The sequence below is a fragment of the Procambarus clarkii genome, chromosome 74 (assembly GCF_040958095.1).
Source record: "Procambarus clarkii isolate CNS0578487 chromosome 74, FALCON_Pclarkii_2.0, whole genome shotgun sequence".
Classification (NCBI taxonomy): Eukaryota; Metazoa; Arthropoda; class Malacostraca; order Decapoda; family Cambaridae; genus Procambarus; species Procambarus clarkii.
The window spans coordinates 16,876,110-16,903,733 of record NC_091223.1 but is presented as its reverse complement, the minus strand read 5'-3'; the positions used below and the strand labels follow the sequence as shown (position 1 = coordinate 16,903,733).

The following is a 27,624-nucleotide window of genomic DNA, read 5'->3' as shown; positions in this document are numbered from 1 at the left end:
AGGCCTGGTCGACGACCGGGCCGCGGGGACGCTAAGCCCCAGGAGCACCTCAAGGTAACCTCAAGGTATCTTTTGGAGTGAAGCGGTAATATGAGGGTGAAAGAGGACCTTGTGCGTACCGAAGAAGTCTGGGAAAACAGCGTAATCTCTGTTGGGTGATAGTTTAATGTGGGTGTTGAAACAGCGTAATCTCTGTTGGGTGATAGTTTAATGTGGGTGTTGAAACAGCGTAATCTCTGTTGGGTGATAGTTTAATGTGGGTGTTGAAACAGCGTAATCTCTGTTGGGTGATAGTTTAATGTGGGTGTTGGTGTTGACTAATGTGGGACGACGACCGAGGAATGGGATGCGCTCGTAACCAGTGGGTGAATGAGGCGTATGTACAAATCTCATTATTTGGACCAAGGGTTTATCTCATACCCGGAGCTGTCCACGAAGGAAAGTCCAATCTGATTTGTATGCAAACACCTAACATAGGTGAATGATTGAAGTCATGAAAGATTCAAAGCCTATTGTTGTGTGGCAAACATTAACATAACTGTTATTGAGCGCCGCTCTGCATAACGGACATCAATGTGATTCAGTATTACACATGTCAACTCTTACACCAAATGATGACTATGAGTTATGTGGAATGTATTTGCATGTTCATTTGTGATTTTCCAAGTATCCGATTAGAACTCCATGCGCAATATGCATCTCTGGAGTACTGCAGTGATTAGGTAGCAGTATTAATCAAGGGAGTTATTTAGTGTTAAGATAGGTAGTTCTTGTGAGCGGTAATTATCTTTCACTTGAATTATCTGATGTCCCTCTGATTGACTGAAGCTCGTATGGTATTTCTTAGAGTAAACGAGTAATCCCAATCATATAAAGTAAGATTAATTATTGCAATAACTATTTTTAAGTGAACCCGTACGTATCAGTCATCTTTTCTCCCTCAAATCTAAATACTTAGATTATTCAATAAATTGTTTTGTTTTTTAAAGTTAGGTTAAAAGAAAACTGTTGGAAAATAAAAATCAGACACCTATTTGCCCAATTGAAAATTATAGAACAATTGTATATTATGGAAAAAATTACAGCAATAATCGTAACTGCTATTATTTGGGTTTGTAACGTCCGCCCCACTCCGGCCCAATCAGGAGGAAGCCTCACCCCGTTGCTATGTTCGTAAATACAAGAAACATATTCACCACCATCACCCCCACAAAAAAAAAAAACTAATATCAATATTTAGAAAACCTCTATCATCGATATTTAAAACACAACTATTATCAAAAAGGTAATGAATATCTACTTTAAGCAAATGCCGGAGTTAAGGGATTCAGGCAGAGTAACACAGCAACAAGTGACACGTTATCTCCACAGAGGCATTACGGGCTCACCATAGCCAGTGCTATTTGGAACTTTTGTTGAAGTCTGGCCCTAGCTTCGGTAGGGGGCAGACGTGTTGCCTCGGCACTCTGGCAGTTGGTGCTTGTTTACCAGTTTGGCCGGTTGGGGGCGGGTGTTTTTCTGCCCGCCTGTGCTGACGTGGAGTTACGATGGGGGTCCCTCTGCCCCCTGTCGTCCGGGCTCAGTCTGTTGGACTCGAATTCTCTGTGCGTGCCGGTTACCCGGAGATTGCGCTGACTTGTGATTTGCTATCTGCCCCTGTGTTAGCAATTTATGGGGTCGAGTTGGTAACGGCCCGTCGGGCGATAATGAAATTCACGGAGGAGATGGCGTATCGCGATTTTCTCCGGCGATACGAGGGGCGGACATTACTCCTGCCGGATAGTGCGGGCACTGTGACCCTCTCTGATCGAAGTGGTGCCCTCACTTACGTCAGTGTGCATGGGGCTCCCTTGGAGTTTCCGGAGGGTCTGCTACGGCGGTATTTCGGCCGGTTTGGCGCAGTGGTTAGTGCGCGGGTGAACGTGGTGTCTTCCAGTCCACTTAAGGGTGTGAGGACTAACATTCGCACCCTGGGCATGAGACTCCGGGCAGATATTCCGTCCTCTGTGGGCCTTATGGGGTACAACGTTCGGGTGTTTTACGCCCGCCAGATGCGGACATGTTATCTTTGTGGCCCTTTGGGCCATCAGGCTGCTGACTGTTCTGCACCTGCCATTGCGCCAGTGAATCTCTTCAATGAGGAGGATTTTCCGCCGCTTCCTGTGGGGGATGATTCGGTGGATGTGGACGTCTCTTCGGCGCCTCCTCCCTTCAGAGGAGGTGCCCTCTGTGTCAGATGTTGCTCCGCCTGTTGCGGCCCCCTGTTGTTGTCGCCTATCCTCCGGAGGTTGTGTCCTCGCCTGGTGCTCAGCCTGCTCCGGCTGGTGTCCCTGAGCCTCTTCCGACTGCCGTTTGCTCGGACCCCTCATCTTCCAGTTCTTCCTCTGCTGTGTCTGTCCTGGTCCCTGCACCCTTGCCGTCTGTTCCGGCTGTGCTGGGAGCTGGGGTGGATCCGGCGCTTCCTCCTGTGCCTGTCCTGGTGCCCGTTGAGGATGCTGCCGTACTGCGGCGTGCGTCAGTTCGCCCGGCTAGTGTTGCGCGTGTCGCTGAGTTTGCCTCCTGGTCTGATGATGTGCGGCCCAAGCCTAAGCGTTCCCGGCATTCTTCTTCTGCGTGGGCTGACGTTGGTGACTTCGACTAGTGTGGTCCTTCCGGTGACGGTGGAGTGGCTCCGGTTGTGGTGCACACTACGGTGGTGGCGGAAGTGCACTTGCCTGAGGATATCGGTGCCGGTGTTTCGGCCTCCCCTTCTTCTCTGGTGTCCGAGGGTCCTGCTTCAGGTGCGTTGCCTGCGTCGGATGGCTCCGGTTCTTCGTGGGGAGTGGTTCCCCCTGCTGAGGTTGGTGATGTGCAGGGTGGCCTGGTGATGGTGTTGAGAAAGGATGCTCGCTCTGGGAGTTCTGTGACCCATTCCTCGTTACCCGTTTCCTCGGCAGCGGTCATGCCGCCTCTTCCGTCTTCTGCAGTCTCTTCCGTGTCTCCTGCGGTCTCCGTGGAGGTGCTACCGTCTCATCATCCGGCCCCTGCTCCTGTGCGTGCGACGGCGAGGCAGTCTCGGCAGCCCTCGTCTGCTTCTCCAGTGTCGTCTGCTTCCTCGAAGGGCATGGATGGCGCTCCCCGGCCTCGTTATGCGACTTGCGTCAGTGACTTCGGGCGTTGGCCGTTGCCGCCCAATCTGGATGTTCCTGAGTTTATGGTACCCCCTCGGCAGCGGAGGATCAAAAACCCTACCGACCTTGAAGATTTGGTCTGGGAAGCTTACAAGAGGAAATATCCTTACGATTTTTTCCCGGAGAAGTACATTTCTCACATTGTTCCTCGCAAATGATTTCTGTGTATTCTGTGTTTCCTGTTGTGTGCATGGTTGTGGGGTGCGGATGGGGTGTGTGTGTGAGTGGGTGGGGGTGGGTTTTGTTTCCCGGTTCCTGCGTGCTCCGGTTTGTGTTGTGGGTTTTCTTTGTATGGCTGGTGGGGGGGTGTGCGGTTCCTGTGCGTTTGTGTGTTCGGTTATGGATGTCGTGTGCCCTTGTTTATGTCATACTGTGTGCCCTTCAGGCTGTTGGCATGTGCTCTTTGTTCTGTTTTGCCTTCCATTTGTTATGGCAGATCTGTTTCCTTTATTGTTATTATCCTTATTATTGTATGTTTCTCGCCTCTCCGTATGTGTTTGAGGTGTTAGTACCTGGTTGATGGGGTTCTGGGAGTTCTTCTACTCCCCAAGCCCGGCCCGGGGCCAGACTTGACTTGTGAGAGTTTGGTCCACCAGGCTGTTGCTTGGAGCGGCCCGCAGGCCCACATACCCACCACAGCCTGGTTGGTCCGGCACTCCTTGAAGGAAACAATCTAGTTTCCTCTTGAAGATGTCCACGGTTGTTCCTGTAATATTTCTGATGTTCGCTGGTAGGACGTTGAACAACCGTGGAGGCTTGTTTTGTAGGCTGTAGGAGGCTTGTTTTGTGTGCATTTTGTTCTGAGGTTTCCCCTATGTTTGTCTTCCGCTGTGTTTATATTTGTGTTATGTTTGTATTTGCATTTTTGTTTTGTGGTCAGCCCTTCTAGCTGGTCTTCTCTTGATTTGTTCCTTTGTCCGTGTACATAAGTGTGCTTTGTACCTTTGTTCTATGTTATATTTGTTTCTGCTTTTATTGTAACCTATACGCATGCTTGCATGTATAAAAAAAAAAGAAAAAAAAAGTTCCAAGTAGCGAATCTTAAACAACAACAATCCACAATCCACAGAGGCTCTGAGGGCTGAAATAATTGTCATAACGTGGCCAATCTGTCTCTATAGACTCCAGAGGCACCTAGTTATTGTCGTGTAAACATCAGGAAACCGAACAGGCGAGTTGCTTACCTGGCAACCATCTGCTGATGCATATAATAGAAAAGTTCTCCTTTACGGTCCCGGTTGACATTCATGCCAGCGGGGTAAACAAGATGCCAGTGCCAGTGGTGGGAGTTGATGCCGTAGTCCTCCCTCCAGTATGACACTCGGTGCTCTGGCTTCACGGTGGTGTTGGCAAAGTCTGGTCCGTGTTCAATCACCAGCGGTGTTGTCTGTCAAAGACGGAAATCATATATCAAGATTTAAATCATTTATCAACTCGTTACATTATGACAGTCTGACTGAAAAGTTTTACTCGGGGGTGGGGGGGGGAGGGAGATTGGAAGGTCAATTCAATATAGTCTAAAATATATTTTCTTTGTTTTCATCGGGTAACGGGGAAGGAGGATAGGATGAAGAGAAGGGATCAGGAGAAAGCGCCAAGGCATTACAACTATGCAGCACTTGGTATGGAGGAGTGAGGATGACAGTGATTATTATCACTATCACATTGCAGCCAGGGCGGGCACGTTACCGGGCAGGGCAAGCGTGGGTTTATATGCCCTATTTGCATAAGTTTAAACCAATTACTTGGAATTAGAAGACAGAAGGCAATATAATTAAAAATCAAAGTTAAGTCTTTTATTCATTATCAAAATATGTCTATTTTAGAGATTAAAGACATAAGGTACTAAAAGAGGTAGCAGATCCACTGAGTAACCTCCTTGCTGAGGTCTTCAACTACTCACAAGCCCTGCTGTTCCTGGTGGTGGGGACGTGGCGTGTTTTGCGATGGGCAGCCCTATTCCCGCTGTCGTGCGGTTAAACTCCATCGGATTGGAGTTTACTGGCCGTGCTGGTTACCCGCTGGTGGACGTGGTATTGAGTGACATGCTTCAAGTCCCGGTTCAGGACGTATATAGTGTTGAGCTGGTCACTGCTCACCGTGTCATCATCAAGTTTGTGGGTGAAGCGGTGTACCGTGCTTTTCTACGGAGGTACGAGGGCCGTACTTTGCAGCTGCAGGAAGGAACCGGGTCTGTGACCATTTCGGACCGTAGTGGTGCAGTGACGTATGTCAGTGTCCACGGCGCCCCCATGGAGTTTCCTGAGACACTCCTACGGCGATTCTTCCAGAGGTACGGCTCCGTCATCAGTGTGCGAATGAACTCACTTTCGTCTGGCATGTATTCGGGTGTGAAGACCAACATTCGGACCCTCGGGATGCGACTGAGGTCGGACATTCCGTCCTCTGTCCGGCTGTTGGGGTACTATGTGCGGGTGTTTTATGCCCGACAACCCCGTACTTGCTTCCGGTGTGACTTGTTGGGGCATCAGGCTGCCGGGTGTACTGCTGGTCCGGTCGCTCCCATGAACTTGTTCCGCGAAGAGGATTTCCTGCCGCTCCCTCTGGAGGAGGACTCCTGGGGTGAGGAGGTGAGCGTCCCGTTCGCTGCTAAGGCTCCCCAGCGTCGCCCGACGTTGCCCTGGTTGTCGCAGACCCTCCTCCAGGTGTTGTGGTGCTGTCGGATGTTCCTCCTTACCATGTCTCTGGCCCTGCCGATCCCGTGGACCTTCCTGGTAATCCCTGTGTAGCGTCGCCGTCTGCTTCCTCGTCTTCGGATGCGAAACCTGGCCCTGCGTCCGCGCCTCGGGTCCCTGCTGTGCTGGGTGCTGGGGTGGCTGCGAAGCCTCTTGCTGTGTGTGGTCTGGTTCCTCCTGTGGTTGAGGCTGCTGCCTTTCTGCGTCGGGCGTCAGTTCGTCCGGCTAGTGGTGCCTGTGCTTCTGGATCTGCTTCTGGCTCTGACGATATCCGGCCAGAGCCCAAACGTTCCAGGCGTTCGTCTACTACCTGGGCTGATGTTGGGGACTTCAGTGACTGTGGGTCTTCAGGTGTTGACGGTGTGGCTCCGGATGAGTCGTTGTCTCCACGTTGGTGGTGGCGGAGGTACATGTGCCTGCTGGTGCTGATGCCTGTGTCTCGGGTGTGCCTCCTCCCTGGAAACACAAACCGAAACTGTCTGTATTTTCCGCTTGTTACAACTTGTAATAAAGTTGTTACATCTTGGCTTAACGTGTTTATGACGTTTTAGAACGTTGTTACAACGTGCTATATTGGTTGTTATAACTGGTTAGGAAGTGTTAAAACTTGTTTGAACGTTGTACCAACGTCGTAGTTTCGGTGTGTGTTTGGCGGGCTGTTCCTTCCCCGCCCGGGGGCTCTCCACAGTGGGGTGTGGTGGCTTCCGATGCCGGGGATGGTGAGGGTGCTGGTGCTGGGCGTGGCCTGGTGGTAACTTTGAGAAAGGATGCGCGCCGCCGTGGTTCCCTGCAGTCGTCTGGTGATGTGCCCGTGGCCGCTGGTGCCCCTGTGGTGGTGCCCTCTGTCAGGCCCCCCTCCTGCGGTGTTGCGCCTTGAGGACCTGGAGGCCCGGGTTGCCGAGTTCCTGCTGCTTGAACGGCCGGAGGATTTTTCTGATGAGCGGGTTCCAGGTGTCTGGGATAGGGTGGCAGTTACTCGCGTCCGGAGGGACACCATATGGGTTCCCTGTCTGCTGGTGTTTGTTGCCGGGGTTCCGGTTCAAATGGCGCCCCCGGTGTTGGGTCAAGCCTCTTGGGGGAGGTGACTGCTTTGGGAGGCGTTTAATGTGCGGTATCCTCGGGACGTGTTCCCGGGCGAATATGTAAGCTGATTTTACTTTGACATGTATGTTATCCTTCTACTTTGCTCGCGTGTGTTTTTATTCTTAGCTTGTTGTGTACTGAGGAGGAGGTGAGGGAGCCGGTCGGCCGAGCGGACAGCACGCTGGACTTGTGATCCTGTGGTCCTGGGTTCGATCCCAGGCGCCGGCGAGAAACAATGGGCAGAGTTTCTTTCACCCTATGCCCCTGTTACCTAGCAGTAAAATAGGTACCTGGGTGTTAGTCAGCTGTCACGGGCTGCTTCCTGGGGGTGGAGGCCTGGTCGAGGACCGGGCCGCGGGGACACTAAAAAAAAAAGCCCCGAAATCATCTAAAGATAACCTCAAGAAGATACTGTGCGATTTTCTTGTTTTGTTTCATGATATCCTTTTTATTGTGTTTTGTTCTCGGTCCTTCAGGCCGATGCGTGTTTGTTGTTGTGTATGTACCTATGTTTATTTTCTGATTTGCATTGTTTGCTTGTTTATTCTTTTTGTTTCATTTGGCCTCGCCCTTTGTTTGTTGCGGGGCGGTTGGTTTGGTGTGTGTGTTTTTTTGTTTCATTTGGCCTCGCCCTTTGTTTGTTGCGGGGCGGTTGGTTTGGTGTGGGTGTTTTTTTGTTTCATTTGGCCTCGCCCTTTGTTTGTTGCGGGGCGGTTGGTTTGGTGTGTGTGTTTTTTTGTTTCATTTGGCCTCGCCCTTTGTTTGTTGCGGGGCGGTTGGTTTGGTGTGGGTGTTTTTTTATTCCTTTCTTGTTTCTGTGCTGTACGTTTGGTGTGTGTGTTTTATTATTGCTTTACATGTTGTACTTGTTTTTTATTTTTGTTTTGTTTGTTGTGTATTGTGATTGTCCTGTTATGTTTCCTGTTATGCATCTTGATGTTTGTTTTGTTTTATGATGTTTTGTTTGGAAATGTTACTGTAGCTTGCTTGTTTGACATTTTTTTCTATTTTGCATCTTGATGTCTGATGTGTTTTTCCCTGCATTTATCGTGTTTGTATTTTGTTGTCCTGAGCTGTCAGCCCTTCTGCTCGGTGGTCTATTGTTTTGTTTTGTTTTGTTTTCTGTGTTTTCTTGTTTTTATTGTATTCAAATTGCATGCTTTGCTTGTAAAAAAAAAATAAAAAAAAAATAACTACTCACTACAAAGTAGTTAACTACCCGAGGTGTGTATGCTACGGTAGCTACAGTTAAGAAATGAGAACCCCCAAAGCCACTTATTTTCTTTCTGGCTGGTATAAGTCAAAATTATAATATTAATAATAAAAATAATAATTTATTCACAAAAGGTACAATGGGTTGGTGAGATTACATAAGATTGGTATTTTTACATTCATGTAAAGCCACCATAAACACGCATAGCGTTTCTGGCAGGTCCTTAATCTTACATATCAGGTAAGATTAAAAGGTACATTATAACAAGGTTTTATATCAACAAATAACTACAATGTAAATTGACAAGAGGTGATTACTCTGGTAGGGATATATGTCTTAAGTACTAATGTTGGGGAAGTTTTAGCAGTCTCGGTGGTGTAGTGGTAAGACACTCGCCTGGCGTTCCGCGAGCGCTGTCATGGATTCGTATCCTGGCCGGGGAGGATTTACTGGGCGCAATTCCTTAACTGTAGCCTCTGTTTAACGCAACAGTAAAATGCGTACCTGGATGAAACAACGATTCTTCGCGGCAGGGGATCGTATTCCAGGGACCTGCCCGAAACGCTACGCGTACTAGTGGCTGTACAAGAATGTATGTATGTAAGTGGGTAGTACAAGATACAGTGTGAGTTTGAAGCACAAGGTAGGAAACTATGAGGAAGAAATTAGATACTTTTTGGTTTGACTTTTGAAGAGGGCATAGGTTGGACAATTCTTTAATTCGTCAGGAAGTGTGTTTCAAAGACTGGGTCCTATTATTTGCATGGAGTGTTTGCACAGAGTTAGTTTGACTCTGGGGATATCAAAGATATATTTATTTCTGGTGTGATGCTCATTGGTTCTATTACACCTATGAAGGAAAAGTTCGTACATGTAAATAGTGTCTTTAACAAGAGATACTTCTTCATACCAGCAAGAAGTGTTGGGTATTAGATACGAGAACGCATACACTTACATTCAGTGGGTAATACACTGTCAGTAACATACTGCTCAAAGTGTTCTGTGACAGATTGAACCCATTCTAACTAGGGCAGACGTAAATGTATATATGTTGGTTAACATTTTATTTTGTTACTGTAAAATGTCTTAAATCACCTGTGGTCAAATGTTCAGTGACCTACTGCATTACATGTTGTGTAACATATCTCTCACACGGTTAAAAGAGAACATGAAATTTGTTTATGTGCTGGTTCACATTATAAATTAATATCCACGTCTGTGCTTGAAAAAGAAAAAGAAATATACATATAATATATATATATATATATATATATATATATGTCGTACCTAGTAGCCAGAACGCACTTCTCGGCCTACTATGCAAGGCCCGATTTGCCTAATAAGCCAAGTTTTCCTGAATTAATATATTTTCTCTAATTTTTTTCTTATGAAATGGTAAAGCTACCCATTTCATTATGTATGAGGTCAATTTTTTTTTATTTAAGTTAAAATTAACGTAGATATATGACCGAACCTAACCAACCCTACCTAACCTAACCTAACCTATCTTTATAGGTTAGGTTAGGTTAGGTAGCCGGAAAAGTTAGGTTAGGTTAGGTTAGGTAGGTTAGGTAGTCGAAAAAGCATTAATTCATGAAAACTTGGCTTATTAGGCAAATCGGGCCTTGAATAGTAGGCCAAAAAGTGAGTTCTGGCTACTAGGTACGACATATATATATATATATATATGCGAACAAGCCTGAATGGTCCCCAGGACAATATGCAACTGAAAACTCACACCCCAGAAGTGACTCGAACCCATACTCCCAGGAGCCACGCAACTGGTATGTACAAGACGCCTTAATCCACTTGACCATCACGACCGGACATAATGAGGTGATAGCCGAGGCTATTTGAACCACCCCACCGCCGGCACTCGGATAGTAATCTTGGGCATAGCATTTTACCAAATCACCTCATTCTTTGGGGCACACGTGAGGAACACAAATGCGAACAAGCCTGAATGGTCCCCAGGACAATATGCAACTGAAAACTCACACCCCAGAAGTGACTCGAACCCATACTCCCAGGAGCCACGCAACTGGTATGTACAAGACGCCTTAATCCACTTGACCATCACGACCGGACATAATGAGGTGATAGCCGAGGCTATTTGAACCACCCCACCGCCGGCACTCGGATAGTAATCTTGGGCATAGCATTTTACCAAATCACCTCATTCTTTGGGGCACACGTGAGGAACACAAATGCGAACAAGCCTGAATGGTCCCCAGGACAATATGCAACTGAAAACTCACACCCCAGAAGTGACTCGAACCCATACTCCCAGGAGCCACGCAACTGGTATGTACAAGATGCCTTAATCCACTTGACCATCACGACCGGACATAATGAGGTGATAGCCGAGGCTATTTGAACCACCCCACCGCCGGCACTCGGATAGTAATCTTGGGCATAGCATTTTACCAAATCACCTCATTCTTTGGGGCACACGTGAGGAACACAAATGCGAACAAGCCTGAATGGTCCCCAGGACAATATGCAACTGAAAACTCACACCCCAGAAGTGACTCGAACCCATACTCCCAGGAGCCACGCAACTGGTATGTACAAGACGCCTTAATCCACTTGACCATCACGACCGGACATAATGAGGTGATAGCCGAGGCTATTTGAACCACCTCACGTGTGCCCCAAAGAATGAGGTGATTTGGTAAAATGCTATGCCCAAGATTACTATCCGAGTGCCGGCGGTGGGGTGGTTCAAATAGCCTCGGCTATCACCTCATTATGTCCGGTCGTGATGGTCAAGTGGATTAAGGCGTCTTGTACATACCAGTTGCGTGGCTCCTGGGAGTATGGGTTCGAGTCACTTCTGGGGTGTGAGTTTTCAGTTGCATATTGTCCTGGGGACCATTCAGGCTTGTTCGCATTTGTGTTCCTCACGTGTGCCCCAAAGAATGAGGTGATTTGGTAAAATGCTATGCCCAAGATTACTATCCGAGTGCCGGCGGTGGGGTGGTTCAAATAGCCTCGGCTATCACCTCATTATGTCCGGTCGTGATGGTCAAGTGGATTAAGGCGTCTTGTACATACCAGTTGCGTGGCTCCTGGGAGTATGGGTTCGAGTCACTTCTGGGGTGTGAGTTTTCAGTTGCATATTGTCCTGGGGACCATTCAGGCTTGTTCGCATTTGTGTTCCTCACGTGTGCCCCAAAGAATGAGGTGATTTGGTAAAATGCTATGCCCAAGATTACTATCCGAGTGCCGGCGGTGGGGTGGTTCAAATAGCCTCGGCTATCACCTCATTATGTCCGGTCATGATGGTCAAGTGGATTAAGGCGTCTTGTACATACCAGTTGCGTGGCTCCTGGGAGTATGGGTTCGAGTCACTTCTGGGGTGTGAGTTTTCAGTTATATATATATATATATATATATATATATATATATATAATGTATGTGTGTGTGTGATGGGAGTACCACCTCTGGCTCGAAGAATAAATACACATAACGCATTAGAGGGAATATTTGGGTCCCATCCAATACAGTTTATATATTCTTTTTTTTCTACCACCCCCTTCTTTTTGTGTTATATATATATATATATATATATATATGTCGTACCTAGTAGCCAGAACTCACTTCTCAGCCTACTATTCAAGGCCCGATTTGCCTAATAAGCCAAGTTTTCCTGAATTAATATATTTTCTCTAATTTTTTTCTTATGAAATGATAAAGCTACCCATTTCATTATGTATGAGGTCAATTTTTTTTATTGGAGTTAAAATTAACGTAGATATATGACCGAACCTAACCAACCCTACCTTACCTAACCTAACCTATATTTATAGGTAAGGTTAGGTTAGGTAGCCAAAAAAAGCTAGGTTAGGTTAGGTTAGGTAGGTTAGGTAGACGAAAAAACATTAATTCATGAAAACTTGGCTTATTAGGCAAATCGGGCCTTGAATAGTAGGCTGAGAAGTGCGTTCTGGCTATTAGGTACGACATATATATATATATATATATATATATATATATATATATATATATATATATATATATATATATATATATATATATATATATATATATATATATATTAGGAGACGGAGAGATACACATATAAATAGATATTAGGTAAATTCTTACCGCAGTAGATGGAGTCCGATTCACTTCAATCTGCATTTTTGTCAGTTCTTCCTGTGGTATGAATTTGTGAGGGAAGACCTCCACGACTGCCGTCAGGCGAACATTTCGCAAATCCTGTTGGTATAACAAAATGAAGCTTATAGATTCCCCAAATCCTGAACTTAAGACTGAATCGACATTACTGGACCAAGTCTGCAATGTGAGTTAACTTACTGCCGAAAGGAATTCAAACTTATGTGACCTCGTCATTCTTTGCATTGCTCCGATACTTACGGCGGAGGATTAAGAAGATACATAAAATGGGAACATACGAGGTAGTGAGGGAACCCCTAGAAGAGAGAAAGGCCAACAAGTAGGTAGTTGAAGCCTAGGCTCAGGACGATGGCGGTCATTTGTTGACAGCGAGGCTTCAAGATGGATAATTACATTGGAATTATAATCATTATTATAGTAATCAAAGTATTAATTTAAAAATGTATTTCCATTTAAAGTACAAAGGATTTATACTTTTGTTCTGAATATAATGTATATACTGTACTGGTAGTACTTTAGTTGTGTATATACTGTACTGGTAGTACTTTAGTTGTGTATATACTGTACTGGTAGTACTTTAGTTGTGTATATACTGTACTGGTAGTACTTTAGTTGTGTATATACTGTACTGGTAGTACTTTAGTTCTGTATATACTGTACTGGTAGTACTTTAGTTGTGTATATACTGTACTGGTAGTACTTTAGTTGTGTATATACTGTACTGGTAGTACATTTGTTTTGATTTGTTGTGTTGCTGAACCTATATCTAAGATGCTAAAACAGATGGTTAGATCTCGCCAAGAAAAAGGAGAGTGGCAAAGAAAATCAGTTGCAGGTAGCAACCAGGTGGACAAGAAGCCCCCCCACCCCAAAAAAAAAAAAACCTTACCTGCTTGTGAAGTATGGTGAAGGAGAGGGCGTAATTGTAGAGAGACTGATTGACCTCTTCCCTCACTTTGGCCGCCGACTGCATCAGTTCACTGGCGTTTGTACTTTCTGAGGAAAGATGCCACAGGTTATGTTAGTATACCTATGTGCATTGTAGCACGAAGATATATTGTACACCTTATGAATACTATTAACCCTGGAAACACAACCCGAAACTGTCTCTATTTTCCGCTTGTTACAACTAGTAATAAAGTTGTTACATCTTGGCTTAACGTGTTTATGACGTATTAGAACGTTGTTACAACTTGCTATATTGGTTGTTATAACTGGTTAGGAGGTGTTAAAACTTGTTCGAACGTTGTACCAACGTCGTAGTTTCGGTGTGTGTTTGGCGGGAAGTGATCTATTATGCATATGCAAATGTTGATATTTTTAACTCGAGAGGGGAAGTTACTGTGTGATCAAATTATGAAAAGTGCTGAAGTTTGTTGGATATTCAGTACTTCATTAATTGTTGCACGTGTGTTTTCGTTGAGCCACTTCTAAATACATTACTCCTACTTGTGCCTAAAGCATTGCAATAGCTTCGATGTCTTCAATACCATATAGCCTATTGAGACACCAATAAACAAATTCTTGATGAGGTCTCTATGAGAAGTCATATAGAATGCGTTATGTGCATTAAAGAGATTCTCACATGAAAGTGAATCTAGACTGTAAAAGCCTGTCTGAGGAAGACTACCCACAGGACTCCTTATTCTACTAGTGTCTGGTATGCATTGCTCTCATCGTTATTGTATCTTGATAGCTTTACTTGAGACGTTGCACGCAGTTGCAGTCAGAAAAAGTACTATTCCACAGATGCACAACGCTAGTTGCACTCCTCTCTCATTCTGTGGTAGAGTTGATTATGGCTGCCCCGCCTATACCTCTCCCAAGTCGTCGTGATGCTCTGCACCATTCAGGGTTACGCCTCGACTCTAGTGCCTTTCATCCGTCCCCTATCTAGAGCTTGTATGTTGAACTGGCGTCCTGTCTAAAGGATCGTCACGTTCCTTACATCCTTCACTTCCTCGCACGTTCCTTACAACATTCTCACCGACTGTTATCCCTCAAGAGGGCTTTGTTTCTTCTTCCCACCTTCCTTTCCTTGTAAGAATGACTCTTTTGCAAGATTTCCTCTCGGTTCATATTAGCAATATCCCTCCTCGTGTTCCAACCTTGCTCCCATGGAGGGTCCCACTTGCGTAGTTTTGCAAGGCCTTGACCCCACATAGTGAAGACTTATATCGCTCCAACTGTTTTGAAACTCCTTTTTCTTTAATACTTTTTCCTCTCGCACTCCATTACGCTGTTCACACATGTGTCCAAGTCTGCTGACGGTATTGGTTACTCCGTTGTCTTTTCCTAACCAAACCTTCATGTGCCGCCTGCCCTCGAAGACAAGCATCTTCATGGGAAGTTTTATACAATTTTGTATACTCTGTCAACTGCTTTTCCGGCATCGTCATTCCTTTGTCATTATCGTTGACTCGCAGTGCCTTCGTGGCTCTGGAGTCCTTTAACCTTTTGCATTGTGTGGTGGTCGAAATGTAATACTGGTTGTGTCTTATCTCTAACAGATTTAAGACAGTCTAATTTTTTCTGGGTTTTAGCCATATTGGTGTTATCTTAAATGAACGTGCAGAGACTGCTGTTAAGAAGGTCATTCGCTCTCGTCATATTTCCTGAAAAGAGATTCCTTAATCGGATTTCTACCCAGTCATTCATCCCGCAGTCCACGACCGTCGACAGGATCGTTGGTCTGGCGTTACAGGTAACAAATTGTGCACTCTTAAGAGGTGGCCGAGCCCCTTGATCTTACTCCTATCACCATAATATACGGTTGGATTGATTGATGAAGATTAATCAAGATGTTTGTGGTGGTAATCATCTTATGATTAATTAAGATGATTGTGGTGGTACCACCACTAGAGGTGGCACGGGCGTGAGTATAATCCGTAGGTGGTAGATGTTTGGAGTGAATGTGATCTTTGGTCGTGTAACATCTTGAAATGTCTCTGGATTCTTAGTGAAACGCTGGGGAAACCCCTCCGGTTAGGTAGGGTATCTGCCACATATGCCTAAAACATGAGCCCTTAATAGAACACAAACCCTGCTCCGTATTGTCGCAATTGCACTGTTCCACTAACAGTCGTGCACCTCCTTGTTGAATGTCTCCTTTTTTATGATGAACGTGTGTCTTACTTTCCCTAATGTTCCTCGGGGTCATTTGTCTCTTTATAGAATCCTTGGTGAACCCGATATCTTTGATAACACTTTAATTCCTTTTGTTCTGGTATTGGCATCTTGAGTGATATTTAGCGATTTGTGAATATCCAGCTACACAGACAGTGCTACAGTCTTCTCAGCTTTGGCGCTTACTTTCTCACATTACGATAATAATACTTTAAATTGTAGGACAAACTATTGGTTTAGTTTTTGCTATGACTTGACGTTGGTTCGGGTTAAGGTCTATCAACGTCTTGAGGGGTCATTAAGGACACCACAGTGGCAAGTATAATTAAGTATGCTAAAGTATAATTCAGCCCATCTTCCTGTTTTGGTAGTACTTATAGTAATGATGAGCACCATAGTATATATACAGACGTACAACTAAATTAGAACGTAGAAATCTGAACTATTATGTTAGACAAACCGGAAAACTATTTTTTACTTGTGTTGCTTTGAAAAACTAAACTACTCTATCCTAATTTCCCTACGCCTAATACACGCTATCTGAGGCCTAATATAGTACATATGTGTGCTATACTAGGCCTAGGAATATTTAAGTTTGTGTTCTAGCTTTATTTATTTTAAAACAATTCCTTACTAGTCAGTATACTACTATCTAAAAGTTAAAAACCTACGAATTCTGACTATTGACGATCGTCACAATATGTATTACCTAAATAGGAGGATAGGTTGGTAAAATCTCAATGTATATACGCAGGGAAATGTATTTTCTCATAACTGTAACTCCTGCAAGGAAAAACTTAAATTATTATTTGTTTCTTATTATTTTCGGATTTGAGCATAGAGGAATATTGCCCTTGATAAATTTGATAAGCCCAAGAGGGTTAAGTGGTTATCTTGAGATGATTTCGGGGCTTTTAGTGTCCCCGCGGAAGCAGGAAGCAACCCCCAGGAAGCAGCCCGTGACAGCTGACTAACACCCAGGTACCTATTTTACTGCTAGGTAACAGGGGCATAGGGTGAAAGAAACTCTGCCCATTGTTTCTCGCCGGCGCCCGGGATCGAACCCAGGACTACAGGATCACACGTCCAGCGTGCTGTCCGCTCGGCCGACCGGCTCCCTTAAGGTCAGTTAAACGGAAGTTAAAGCACAGGTACACTTAGTAGGCATCCATCAGTCTCAGGAGACTATGGAGTTGCGCTCTGGTGTCGCCTGGTCTGGAGTGGCCTCACCAGGGCACAAAGCCAGGGTAGGTTGATTCGGGGGAGAAGCTGTTACCCATGCAGCAGGTCCCCCCCTCTCCACGGCGCTGAAAGTCTCCAATGGAAAGGCACAAACCAATACTTACTCATCAGGAAAGCACAGAGGTCCTTGGCGGCCTCGCGATGGGACCTTATGAAGAAGGAGAACACGCTGCCGCGAGGGACGGAGAGAGCCTTTCCCAGTTGGTTCTTATCAGCATCTGAAAGTGATGGGACCGTCGCACCACCGAACCTGGTCCCCACGGTGCCCTGTTAAGTACACACGACGCTCTTACATTATTCACTTTGCATTATTCATTATTATTCATTCATTATTCACACTCTAACATTATTCTCCTTGCCCGAAACGCCATGAGTACTAGTGGCTTTAGGTACTGTAGGTACTAGCTCTATCTATAAATCAATCAGAACGTTTGTAACTCTACATCTATGTATGTACTTTTCCTAAATAAAATATTATTATTATCATTATTATTATTATTATTATTATTATTATTATTATTGTGTCACTTACTGTTATTGAAGACTAAACCACACTTCAGAAAATGAGGAGACGAAGACGTTTCGGTCCGTCCTGGACAATTATCAAGTCGATTGTGTTATTTACTATCTATAGGTCATTTACTTTACCAGTAAACTTGGTTAACACCTAGAGCAAAAAAACCTGTGGTAGCAACTTCGGCAAAATAAATTGATGAATAATTGTACACATCTCTATGTGATAAGGGAGCCGGTCGGCCGAGCGGACAGCACGCGGGACTTGTGATCCTGTGGTCCTGGGTTCGATTCCAGGCGAGAAACAATGGGCAGAGTTTCTTTCACCCCATGCCCCTGTTACCTAGCAGTAAATAGGTACCTGGGAGTTAGTCAGCTGTCACGAGCTGCTTCCTGGGGGTGGAGGCCTGGTCGAGGACTGGGCCGCGGGGACACTAAAAAGCCCCGAAATCATCTCAAGATAACCATTAAGTATAACATGTTAAGTATAACATATCATTAAGCACCTAATAATGTGCTCTATCTAACTTTATGAACATATGGAGCTTGTGTATAGTTTCTTATATTTTTTAAATAATTATTTAATAATCGGTATTTATTTTAACTGTCTTTCTAGGGAATGTTATGTTCCATATGGTTGTGTAAAACAAGCCATATTGGAAAACGCTATATGCTTTTGGAACGGTAACTTGAGAATCTTATTTATGACTCCTTTCCTTACCTAGGTATTGTAGATACCTAGGTAAGACCACAATCGACTTGAGAATGGTCCAGGACGGACCGAAACTTCGTCGTCCCTTCACTTTCTAGTGTGTGGTCTGGTCAACATACTTCAGCGACGTTATTGTGACTCATTGCCTGCATAGGTATTGTAGATGTTGCATATGGCGACACTATTTAGACAGTTTAAATTAAGATGAAGCTAAGATGAAGATTAAGATGAAGCTAAGATGAAGATTAAGATGAAGCAAAGATAATAGTATAGTTTTCGTTTCCCAGTTCGTGTAGCCAACCATGGACTTGTACATCAAAATAACCTCATCAAAGGTTTAGTATTCTACGAGTGCAACACCTAATGTGGCTATATCTGATACATGCATGAGGCAGAAACCGCACGAGGCAGAAACAAATGGGCAAAGTTTCTTTCACCCTGAATGCCCCTGTTACCTAGCAGTAAATAGGTACCTGGGAGTTAGTCAGCTGTCACGGGCTGCTTCCTGGAGGTGGAGGCCTGGTCGAGGACCGGGCCGCGGGGACACTAAAAAGCCCCGAAATCATCTCAAGATAACCTCAAGAAGATGCACAATATTTAGGTTTGATGGGTAATTGTGCATAAGCCTCAAATCATCACAGAGTGCTATACTTTCTCTGACAGGGTTTGCCAGCGAATGAAACCATTAATGCTGGCAAAACAAAAAAATATACAACAGGTGACAAAGTTTGCACACGGCTTTAGGCTCGTACTGTTTAGCCAATGGTAAAGAAATAATACTATTTTCTGGTGTTATTATCGATCTGTACAATTTATTGAATTGCTTAATTTTGTATTGGATCACCTACTTTTATATATCTTTTTCCTCTGTAATTTATGTTTTAATAATATTTAGTTTAAAAGTTACATTATTTGTTTTTGCTCAATGTATACAATTTTTATCCTAAGGGGTTATTGGAGAGGCCTATAATGCATGAAATTACTGTTTTAATGTAATCACTTGTAAATCATGTATATAGATATTTTTATTCATTAAAAAATCGGGTTTAGGGTTGAAGGTAGACAGTTGCTAGATTGGAAAGCTTTATCAAAGACTTTGCAGGACGGGTTGAAAATGACTGGTGTTCAAGTTCAAGTATGAACTTGAACTTGAACTGGTGTTGCGGGAACTTACTGCTGATCCTGTGGGAACATCACTTCGCCGCAAGTTCATAGGGTCGTACGGCCGCTCGAACAGTTTAAGCATTTGCGCCTGAACGTTAGCCATCTTTGCGTCTCTCTTCTCGGCAACTTGTGGGGTCACCTGAAAACATTTAAATGTAACATGTCATCTTGAGGTGGGTAGAATCAAGACTCCGCTCCAATATAGAAGCATCAAGAAATATAGACCAATAGGCTTTCTACAATCACTTCCATTTCAATACCCATTGTTTCGTGTTCTGTCTTGTGTTGATGAAATTAATACCCTATTAATGCCACCTCTTGTTCTGTCTTGTGTTGATGAAATTAATACCCTATTAATGCCACCTCACCCCATCCACCTCACTCAAATGTAGATATAAACAAAATCGGAGATGTGTAAGTTCTATTCAGTTGTGTAATTGTAAACTAAAGTCTTTGAAAATGTAATAAGTTTTACGAAACGCGCTCGTGTCGCGTCAGACTAGAAATAAAAATGAATTTTGGAGAATTGATTTTTGAATTACCTCCAACAGTGAAAAGAAATGTACGAAAGATTGAGAAAATTCGTGTTAGAATTATTAATCTTACTTTTCCGGTCATATTTAATAATATATATAATATCTTCTCTGAACACTATTTATTTTCTTCTTCGAGGATGTGGGTCCCTTTAATTAAACCAGTGGTGGTACCCCTATATATATACATATATATATATATATATATATTATTAAATATGGCCGAAAAAGTAAGATTAATAATTCTAACACGAATTTTCTCAATATTTCTTATATTTCTTTTCACTGTTGATGGTAACTGAAAAATCAATTCTCCAAAATTCATTTTTATTTCTAGTCTGACGCGACACTTGAACGCTTTTCGTAATAACTTATTACATTTTCAAAGACTTTAGTTTACACACACACAGCTATAACTTGCAAACACTAAACAGAGTTTAAACAGCTTTGATTTTATACCTGCATTTGGGTGAGGTGATATGTTACAACAGTTTTGGATGAGGTGAAAACAAACTTTCAACACAAGACAGAACACGAAACAATGGGTATAATATTTTGTAAGTTAAAGGGAAGAATGGAAGTAACTGCAAAGGGCCTATTGGCCCATATTTCTTGATGCTTCTATATTGGTGCGGAGTCTTGAAGTGGGTAGAAGTGCATTATTTGGCTGTTGATCGCTGGTGTCGACTTCTTAATGTGTAGTGCCTCGCAGATATCAAGCCCCCTGCTATCGCTGTATCTATAGATGATTTCCGTGTTTTTTGTTAAGACTTCTCTGGTGATGGTCTGGTTGTGGGAAGAGATTATATGTTCCTTAATGGAGCCCTGTTGTTTATGCATCGTTAATCGCCTGGAAAGAGATGTTGTTGTCTTGCCTATATACTGAATTCTTTGAGGCTTACAGTCCCCAAGTGGGCATTTGAAGGCATAGACGACATTGGTCTCTTTTAAAGCGTTCTGCTTTGTGTCTGGAGAGTTTCTCATGAGTAGGTTGGCCGTTTTCTTGGTTTTATAGTAAATCGTCAAAATACAATTGACGATTGTATTTTGACTCAACACATATATAGCAACTATGTCCTACACTTGAACACATACATAGTAACTGTGCTCTACATCTGAACACATACGTAGTGACTGTGCTCTACAACTCAACACATACATAGTGACTATGCTCTACACCTCAACACATACACAGTGACTGTGCTCTACACCTCAACACATACATAGTGACTGTGCTCTACACCTCAACACATACATAGTGACTGTGCTCTACACCTCAACACATACATAGTGACTGTGCTCTACACCTGAACACAGCTCACAGGTACAGTCAACTCTCACGAAAGTACACAAAGAGGATTGCTACAGTTCACGGTGAACACATTTTTCACGTGAAGTGAGGACTAACCTGTATGAAAGGATTCTCCTGCAGCACTGGGTGGCGCAGAGAGGAGCGTCGTGTCTTTATGCTCTCTGGTCCAAGGTGCCTCCAAAACGCTCCCTCTCACAGCTTCCGGAAAATCTTTATTTTTTACACTAACGACCTGAAAAAAAATGTCTGCAGGTATTTGTGAGGAAACAGCTTTAGTATCATTATTTTACGTGCTATTGGTTGTCTTCAATTTATTAAGAAGAGATGCTGTAGAATACACAAGTAGTTATGAAATGTGTGGCAATGGACAAGAGTGGTGTTTCCCCACTCAGGGGTCCACGGGTCTCGGGTAGCAGCGGATATTATCAACAAATACACAGGATGCTTGGGTGTTTCCAAGAAAGATATATCTTGGAAATAGATAAGAGCAGTAGATCACTGAATGGGAAGTAATACACACATTACCACAATAGGAGGGTTACCTGATAATGTCAGCGATAGTCTATCATTCCCCTATTCTACCCTTATTTTCCTCCTCTTCCCTCCCATCTCCCTCATTTTTCCCCTTCTCACCCTCCCCGTCTCCTTACCCTTCCCTCCCTCTCCCCCTTCATCCTCGAACATATAGACATTTATATACTGTATATGGTAAATCTTACGGATACTACGGACAACACATCCCCAATTTAATTTCAGAATTTATGATAATCGCACAAGGGCTTAGGTTACCGATTATATTTCATAAAGCGTTTAACTTAGGCCTACCCCAACCAGTTTAAGTCCGTCCCGTACTCCAGACCATTCCTCCTGCAAAGTTGGGTGAGACTATAGCCCCAAGCGTCTGTCCTCCACCGTTGTACACACAGACAGACATTCTCTCTAATAGTACAGTATAAATAACTTTTATATATGATACACAGCTGTAGGTCTTTGTAATGCTTAGATAATTATACAAAACCAGAACTCCCATTATTCCTCTTGGTAATGGGGATCAAGACTAACCAAGATTCTGTTCTGCCTCCTACAGTATACCATTCCTGGTGTTATTGATTATCATAAGAATAAGACCAGTGCTGCCTCATAGCAGTTAAATGTATCACCACACCAATCCCACAGTTCCTGCAGGAGCTCCGACTAATTCATGAACATTATGCAACCTGTTGCCTCCCATCCCAAGGTAAAGACCTCATAAAAACACGTAATTCCTGTTCTTAAGAAGTCTGTACCTAGGCCAGTTACTGACTTTCTGCAGGATGCAACACACAACAGATACCTAACTCCTAGGTACCTATTTTCTGTTAGGTAAGCAGAGGCACTAGGAGAAAGAAACCGTGCCCAAACGTTTGTGTGCTGCCTATGACTTGAACCCAAGACTCGGTTGTGAGGCGAGAACGTAGACCATGCTGCACTTACTGGGATGTACCAGTAAGCCAATGGATGTCCTCAGTGACCTTAATAGGACACCGGAAGCTCGAAGCTTGTGAAGGCTTCTCTTCTTATCTGTTAAGTCCTCCAGGTGTGTTGTATTTTTAACTGTGATACGGTCTTGCTTCGGCAGCTTAACACTTCACTGGGGTGAGAATAGCTTGAGCTACCTCATCCCTTTGTGTGTATTTTACCTCAATAAACTTATTTCAATTTCAATTTCAACACGGTACACTGTTCAACAGGTTTGGTACTCTGGCAGACAAAATTTCATGCGCTTTCTGCATTTGTTTATCAGTCTTAATAAGGATGTTGCTTCTCATATGTGTTACGTAGAACATTTTGCAAGAAGACTGAGTTTAGTTTATTTATTATGCAAGCCACGCCCATCTTGTGAGCGATGGTGTGACGGTTGCAGAACCGCATAATGTGCCCCAGGAACTCGGGCCCAATATTCATATTGAAGTTCTATCAAATATATTCATAGTCTGGTCAATGAGATGAGAGCTCTCGTGCCATGTCTGAAGGGTCGACCTTCGGGGTCAGCTGTCCCTTGAGCTCAGCTGTCCCTCGAGAGAAACCCTGATGGATCAGATACCATTCATATCGCTCACCTGATGTCTTTCTGTCCCCATAATGGCATCCTGAATGATATTTAGTGGATTTTAAATATCCAGCGACATCGACCGTGTGGCTTAGTCTTCCCGGCCTGGCTAAGTACTTTTGATAAGTACTTACTTGTTTGAAAAATTGGCAGGCCATTAGCCATCAGCTTCTGATACTCAACTGATTTATTATTGTCAACGACAGTAGCTGCACCTTCTTCCCCTCCAAAGATCACATTCACTCCAATCATCAATCACTTACCGTCAACTCGTGTCTTTGCTACTTCTTGGGTGACTTAATCTTCATCAATCAATCAATCTGTAGCTGCAGTTTATTATGCACTCACAGCTTGGGTGGTGAGTGAGTGCCATAGTCCTAATTAGACTCCAATGATCAATCAATATAACTTTGGGTATTAAGAGTTGACATTATAATCAGTTAATATAGTTAGTGGGTTAAACTAGGTGTCAGAGGTGAGAGTTGATGATGTAGTCCTCCCGTTAGGTTCGTGCCTGATAATTTGGGTCCATATACGAACACCAGCCGTGTTGAGTACGAAGGACGGGAATCATGTACTGTTATATATACATGACCCAATACGCTTCTTATCTTGAGGTTATCTTGAGATGATTTCGGGGCTTTAGTGTCCCCGCGGCCCGGTCCTCGACCAGGCCTCCACCCCCAGGAAGCAGCCCGTGACAGCTGACTAACACCCAGGTACCTATTTTACTGCTAGGTAACAGGGGCATAGGGTGAAAGAAACTCTGCCCATTGTTTCTCGCTGGCGCCTGGGATCGAACCCAGGACCACAGGATCACAAGTCCAGCGTGCTGTCCGCTCGGCCGACCGGCTCCCTAATTAGATAACTAACATATGCAAGACAGGTTCAGTTTGCACAGATATTCTCAGTCGTGTATCTCCTGGTTGGTTTATAACGTTGCAAAGATGTGCCGTCTTGGTTTAAATGTTCCTCAATGAGTTATAAGGCGATAATTGTTATGAAGATAATGAGAAATATTAGTAATTATGATGACCAAAATTAACAGAGAGAAATGCCGTATTAATATTCTAATATAGAAACAGATATTCTAGTTACTGATAGCCACTTAATGAGTGTTAATGAGACAATGGAGAGATTTGTCGTATATCTACCATGTGAGGAGATACCCAGAGCGAATGCAGAACTGCGTCCTATGACTGCGACCTGGACAGGAAGTTAGGATTAAGGAGACCCAGGCCTACAATATCTTCCTGTGTTCAGGTTTTCTCTTATTTTCCCAGCAGCCAATCAGTGTTGGCGTGTGAGGAATGCCGTTGCAAGCAAGGTCACCAGGCGGTTGTCCAAGTCTGGCCACTCAGGCACATGTATTTTGTTGCAGTCAGTCCTTACTTGCATCTGTGGATTATCAAAATCTTGCACCAACTAATTCTTCAGCTGCTGATTTGTAAAACTTTGTTCTAAGTCTTTTGTGATCTTGTTTCATTACTAGTACTTCGTGACGACGGTCTGACATTGTAACACAACAGTAAGTTTACTCTGAATAGATAAGATAAATAAGGAAGCGAGAAGTGTTTGACTGCAACAGATGCGAGATCCTGCAAGCCAAGGTGGTGAGGTGGCTTACATCAGGTGGCGTTGCGGAAGAAATCTAGGAGTCGGCCAGAAATTCTGCTTGGAAAGTAGATCTCCCAGAAGTAGGTGTAAAAGCTAGATTAATTAGTTAGCAACGCCTTAATCACACACAAACGGGATCTTTAAGGTTTAACCAGCAAAACATAGCAGTAGACAAGTCATCACCGCACTATCCCACCCCATTCATCGCAACGGGAACGAACAAGCCTAAGAATTGTGCGGGTTGTTGAATTCTGCGGCCGGCACACGATGTAAAGCCATCCATGTTAATTTATTTGCTGTCATCGAACCTGTGGGTAACGCTGAAAGAATGGGTGTCAGCGGCTGGACCGGAGGAACTGGGGAGGGTTCCTAAAGAGAGAGACGACGGGGAAAGACTTGAGTAAGTAATTATCAGAAGAACGCACTAAGCCGGGAAGACTAAGTAGCACCGAGGTGAACTTTGCTTCACCTCAGTCTCGATGCTGTGTCATGGCGTTCACCTAGTAATCGATACGGGTGGACTTGGAGGATTGACCTAAGGCTAGGACGAGAGTGTATCATCATCGCTGCTACCTTGACACGGACCATGTAGGTGGTGAACTGTACGATACACCCACCCAGGTGGTGGGTAATGCAAGGAGAGGGGGGAAACAGCTCTTTGATAGCCATGTCGTACATCAGTGTCGGTCGGCGAAAACAATGGACGGGAGACATCTCCCGTCCACGAGGCTAACCATAGCCCGTGCTTCTTGCCCCGCTCCTGTGCCAGGTAAGTTACGGGCTCACCATAGCCCGTGCTACTTGGAACTTGTTCCGAGTAGCTGAATCTATAACAACAAACACCACGAAAACAATGATGACTTGAGCTCCTGAAACTCTTATTTATAAACTATTGTTATCCTCTTCAATTATTTATAATTTTATGTCATATATATATATAATGTCCTAATACTCGTATTTGGTAGATGAATTGACCTCATAAGGGAAGTTGTGGCTGCGAGTGGGATCTGAAGCATCAGAGTACTCGTACTCAACCTTTCCTCAAGCACCTTCACCTTAGTCCTCGATGTTGGTGGTATCAACATTTTTGTGGTTGATTTAGCTACATATGTTTTTGCACAAATATAACCAATCATAATTTGTGTAACTTTTCCAAAGCAAAATCTTTAAGCGACGAATCTCAACATAATAGTTACAAAGTAAACAGACAACGTATTTTCTTATCAGAGTCATTTTGAAAGGTAAATTTTGGAAAATCCCAAAAGGCCCAGGTGTTCTTGTTTACAGAATTGTGGGAAATACAATTTTTTTGGTTGGGAAACCCCAAATGCACTAATATACTCAACACTTAATGTGTGTTCTTGACATATCCTTTGGAAATAGTAGGTTATAGTTTTGACCCCGCACTGGGTAACACATTTTTGGATTATAAAGGAACTTTCGGCTTAGAGAGTGAAAACATCTAATAATACGTATAATATACATAAATCGCTTTATCACGGATAATTGGTGACGTTTTCCAGGACGATGGTAGCTGGATAGTCTGGCAGCGCTGAGAGGACGCATCATGGCGGCATAACAGGATCATTGAGGGACGCACCCTGGAGCGTCCGTCCTCCAAGGCACGCGCGGCGCAAGAACTGCTCGCATTTCCTCGTATGCAAGTTAGTCTACCTTGATTTGCGCTATGTTAAGTAGTTTATTCACAATTAATGTGTTTAGGCAGTAACATATACACTGTAGGCATTTTAGGAAACAAATCAGAAGTACTGTAATTTTGTTGTTGTTGGAGGAACGAAGTAATGAGTAATGAGGAAGAATTTAATATTCTGCCGAATATATGATATAATTACATGTTATTAGAATTAAGATCACTAATGAAGCGTTTCAACCGTTAGATAGATAGAGGTTAGCGACTACCTGCTCTCAAATGTGACCAACCTATCCCCCGTGGCCATTGTTATGCCACAGTATTGGTCATACACCCTTAACTCTCGGGCACTTCGTGGCACGGTGACCTCCACCTTACTGCCAGAACTTCCGCTGAGTGGTGCACCTCCTCGTAGCATTTCTTGATCTTCAACATGATCGCAAATCTTGCTTTTCGCGTTTCTTTGATTCAAATGTCTATAAAAAATCTTCGGCGAAGCTGAAGCCATTAATATCGTTCAAGTTATGGCCTTTTACTCGCACATTAGCTTCTGCATGGTATCATTTTGTTTCGTTCACTTGAACAGCAGATCGCAAAAGTAGCAGCCCACAGCTCTTACTTTTGTGGTCTGCAGTTCGAGGTTCCGATGGTCCAAGTGAATCTTAAAAAATCTTAAAAATCGTTAAAAACATTATATAACACAGGTAGAAGGGAGGTTTTCTCATAAGAACATGCTACTGCTCCCGTACTCTGAATAGTCTTACAAAATTCTTCCACGCTAAAAGATTTAAACAAATCGACTCTTAATTCTGACCACTATCAACAACTTTGATGTTGTAGAACACTTCACACTGATTGATTCATAAAGATTAAGCCACCCTAGAGGTGGCACGGGGATGAATAGCCCGTAAGTGGAACAAATTTTTGTTCAGTACATATTTTCAGTGTTCTGAAGCTTGACAGTATTTATGAGGGTGTCCAGCTGCTGGATACGTTTTTTTTTACCAGGAGAGTGGCTGTGTTGAAGGCTTCAGGGTGGTTACTGCAAGATTTGGGGACTCTTAAAGCTCTTCTAAGGTCGTTGGTTGCTTCACATTCCAGGAGATAGTGAAGTAGTGGCTTTTACACACCACACTCAACGTGCGCGGTTTATATACGAAATGAAAGGTGTAAATGGTGTAGAGGAATGTACACGTTGGTCAAACAGGGAGATCTTGAAAATAACGTAAATACAGCAATCAAACTGGCCAGCTATATAATGCACGGTTAATGGGTTAATGGCCTCAAGTGTTAATGGCCTGAAGGGCTAATGGCCTCAAGGGCTAATGGCCTCAAGTGTTAATGGCATTTTAATTAAAGG

General features: G+C 43.7%; 1 protein-coding gene across 1 annotated transcript in view; it reads right to left on the bottom strand.

Moving 5' to 3' along the window:
• The window catches only part of LOC123767403 (phenoloxidase 1), a 31,279-nt gene extending 10,214 nt beyond the window's left edge, over window positions 1-21,065 (bottom strand). Inside the window, 6 exon segments of the mRNA XM_045757081.2 lie at window positions 4,355-4,557; window positions 12,273-12,386; window positions 13,195-13,301; window positions 16,778-16,940; window positions 19,073-19,201; window positions 21,004-21,065. Of these exon segments, the coding sequence (XP_045613037.2) occupies window positions 4,355-4,557; window positions 12,273-12,386; window positions 13,195-13,301; window positions 16,778-16,940; window positions 19,073-19,165 (680 nt within the window). The 5' untranslated portion in view covers window positions 19,166-19,201; window positions 21,004-21,065.
• Between the last annotated feature and the right edge of the window lie 6,559 nt (window positions 21,066-27,624).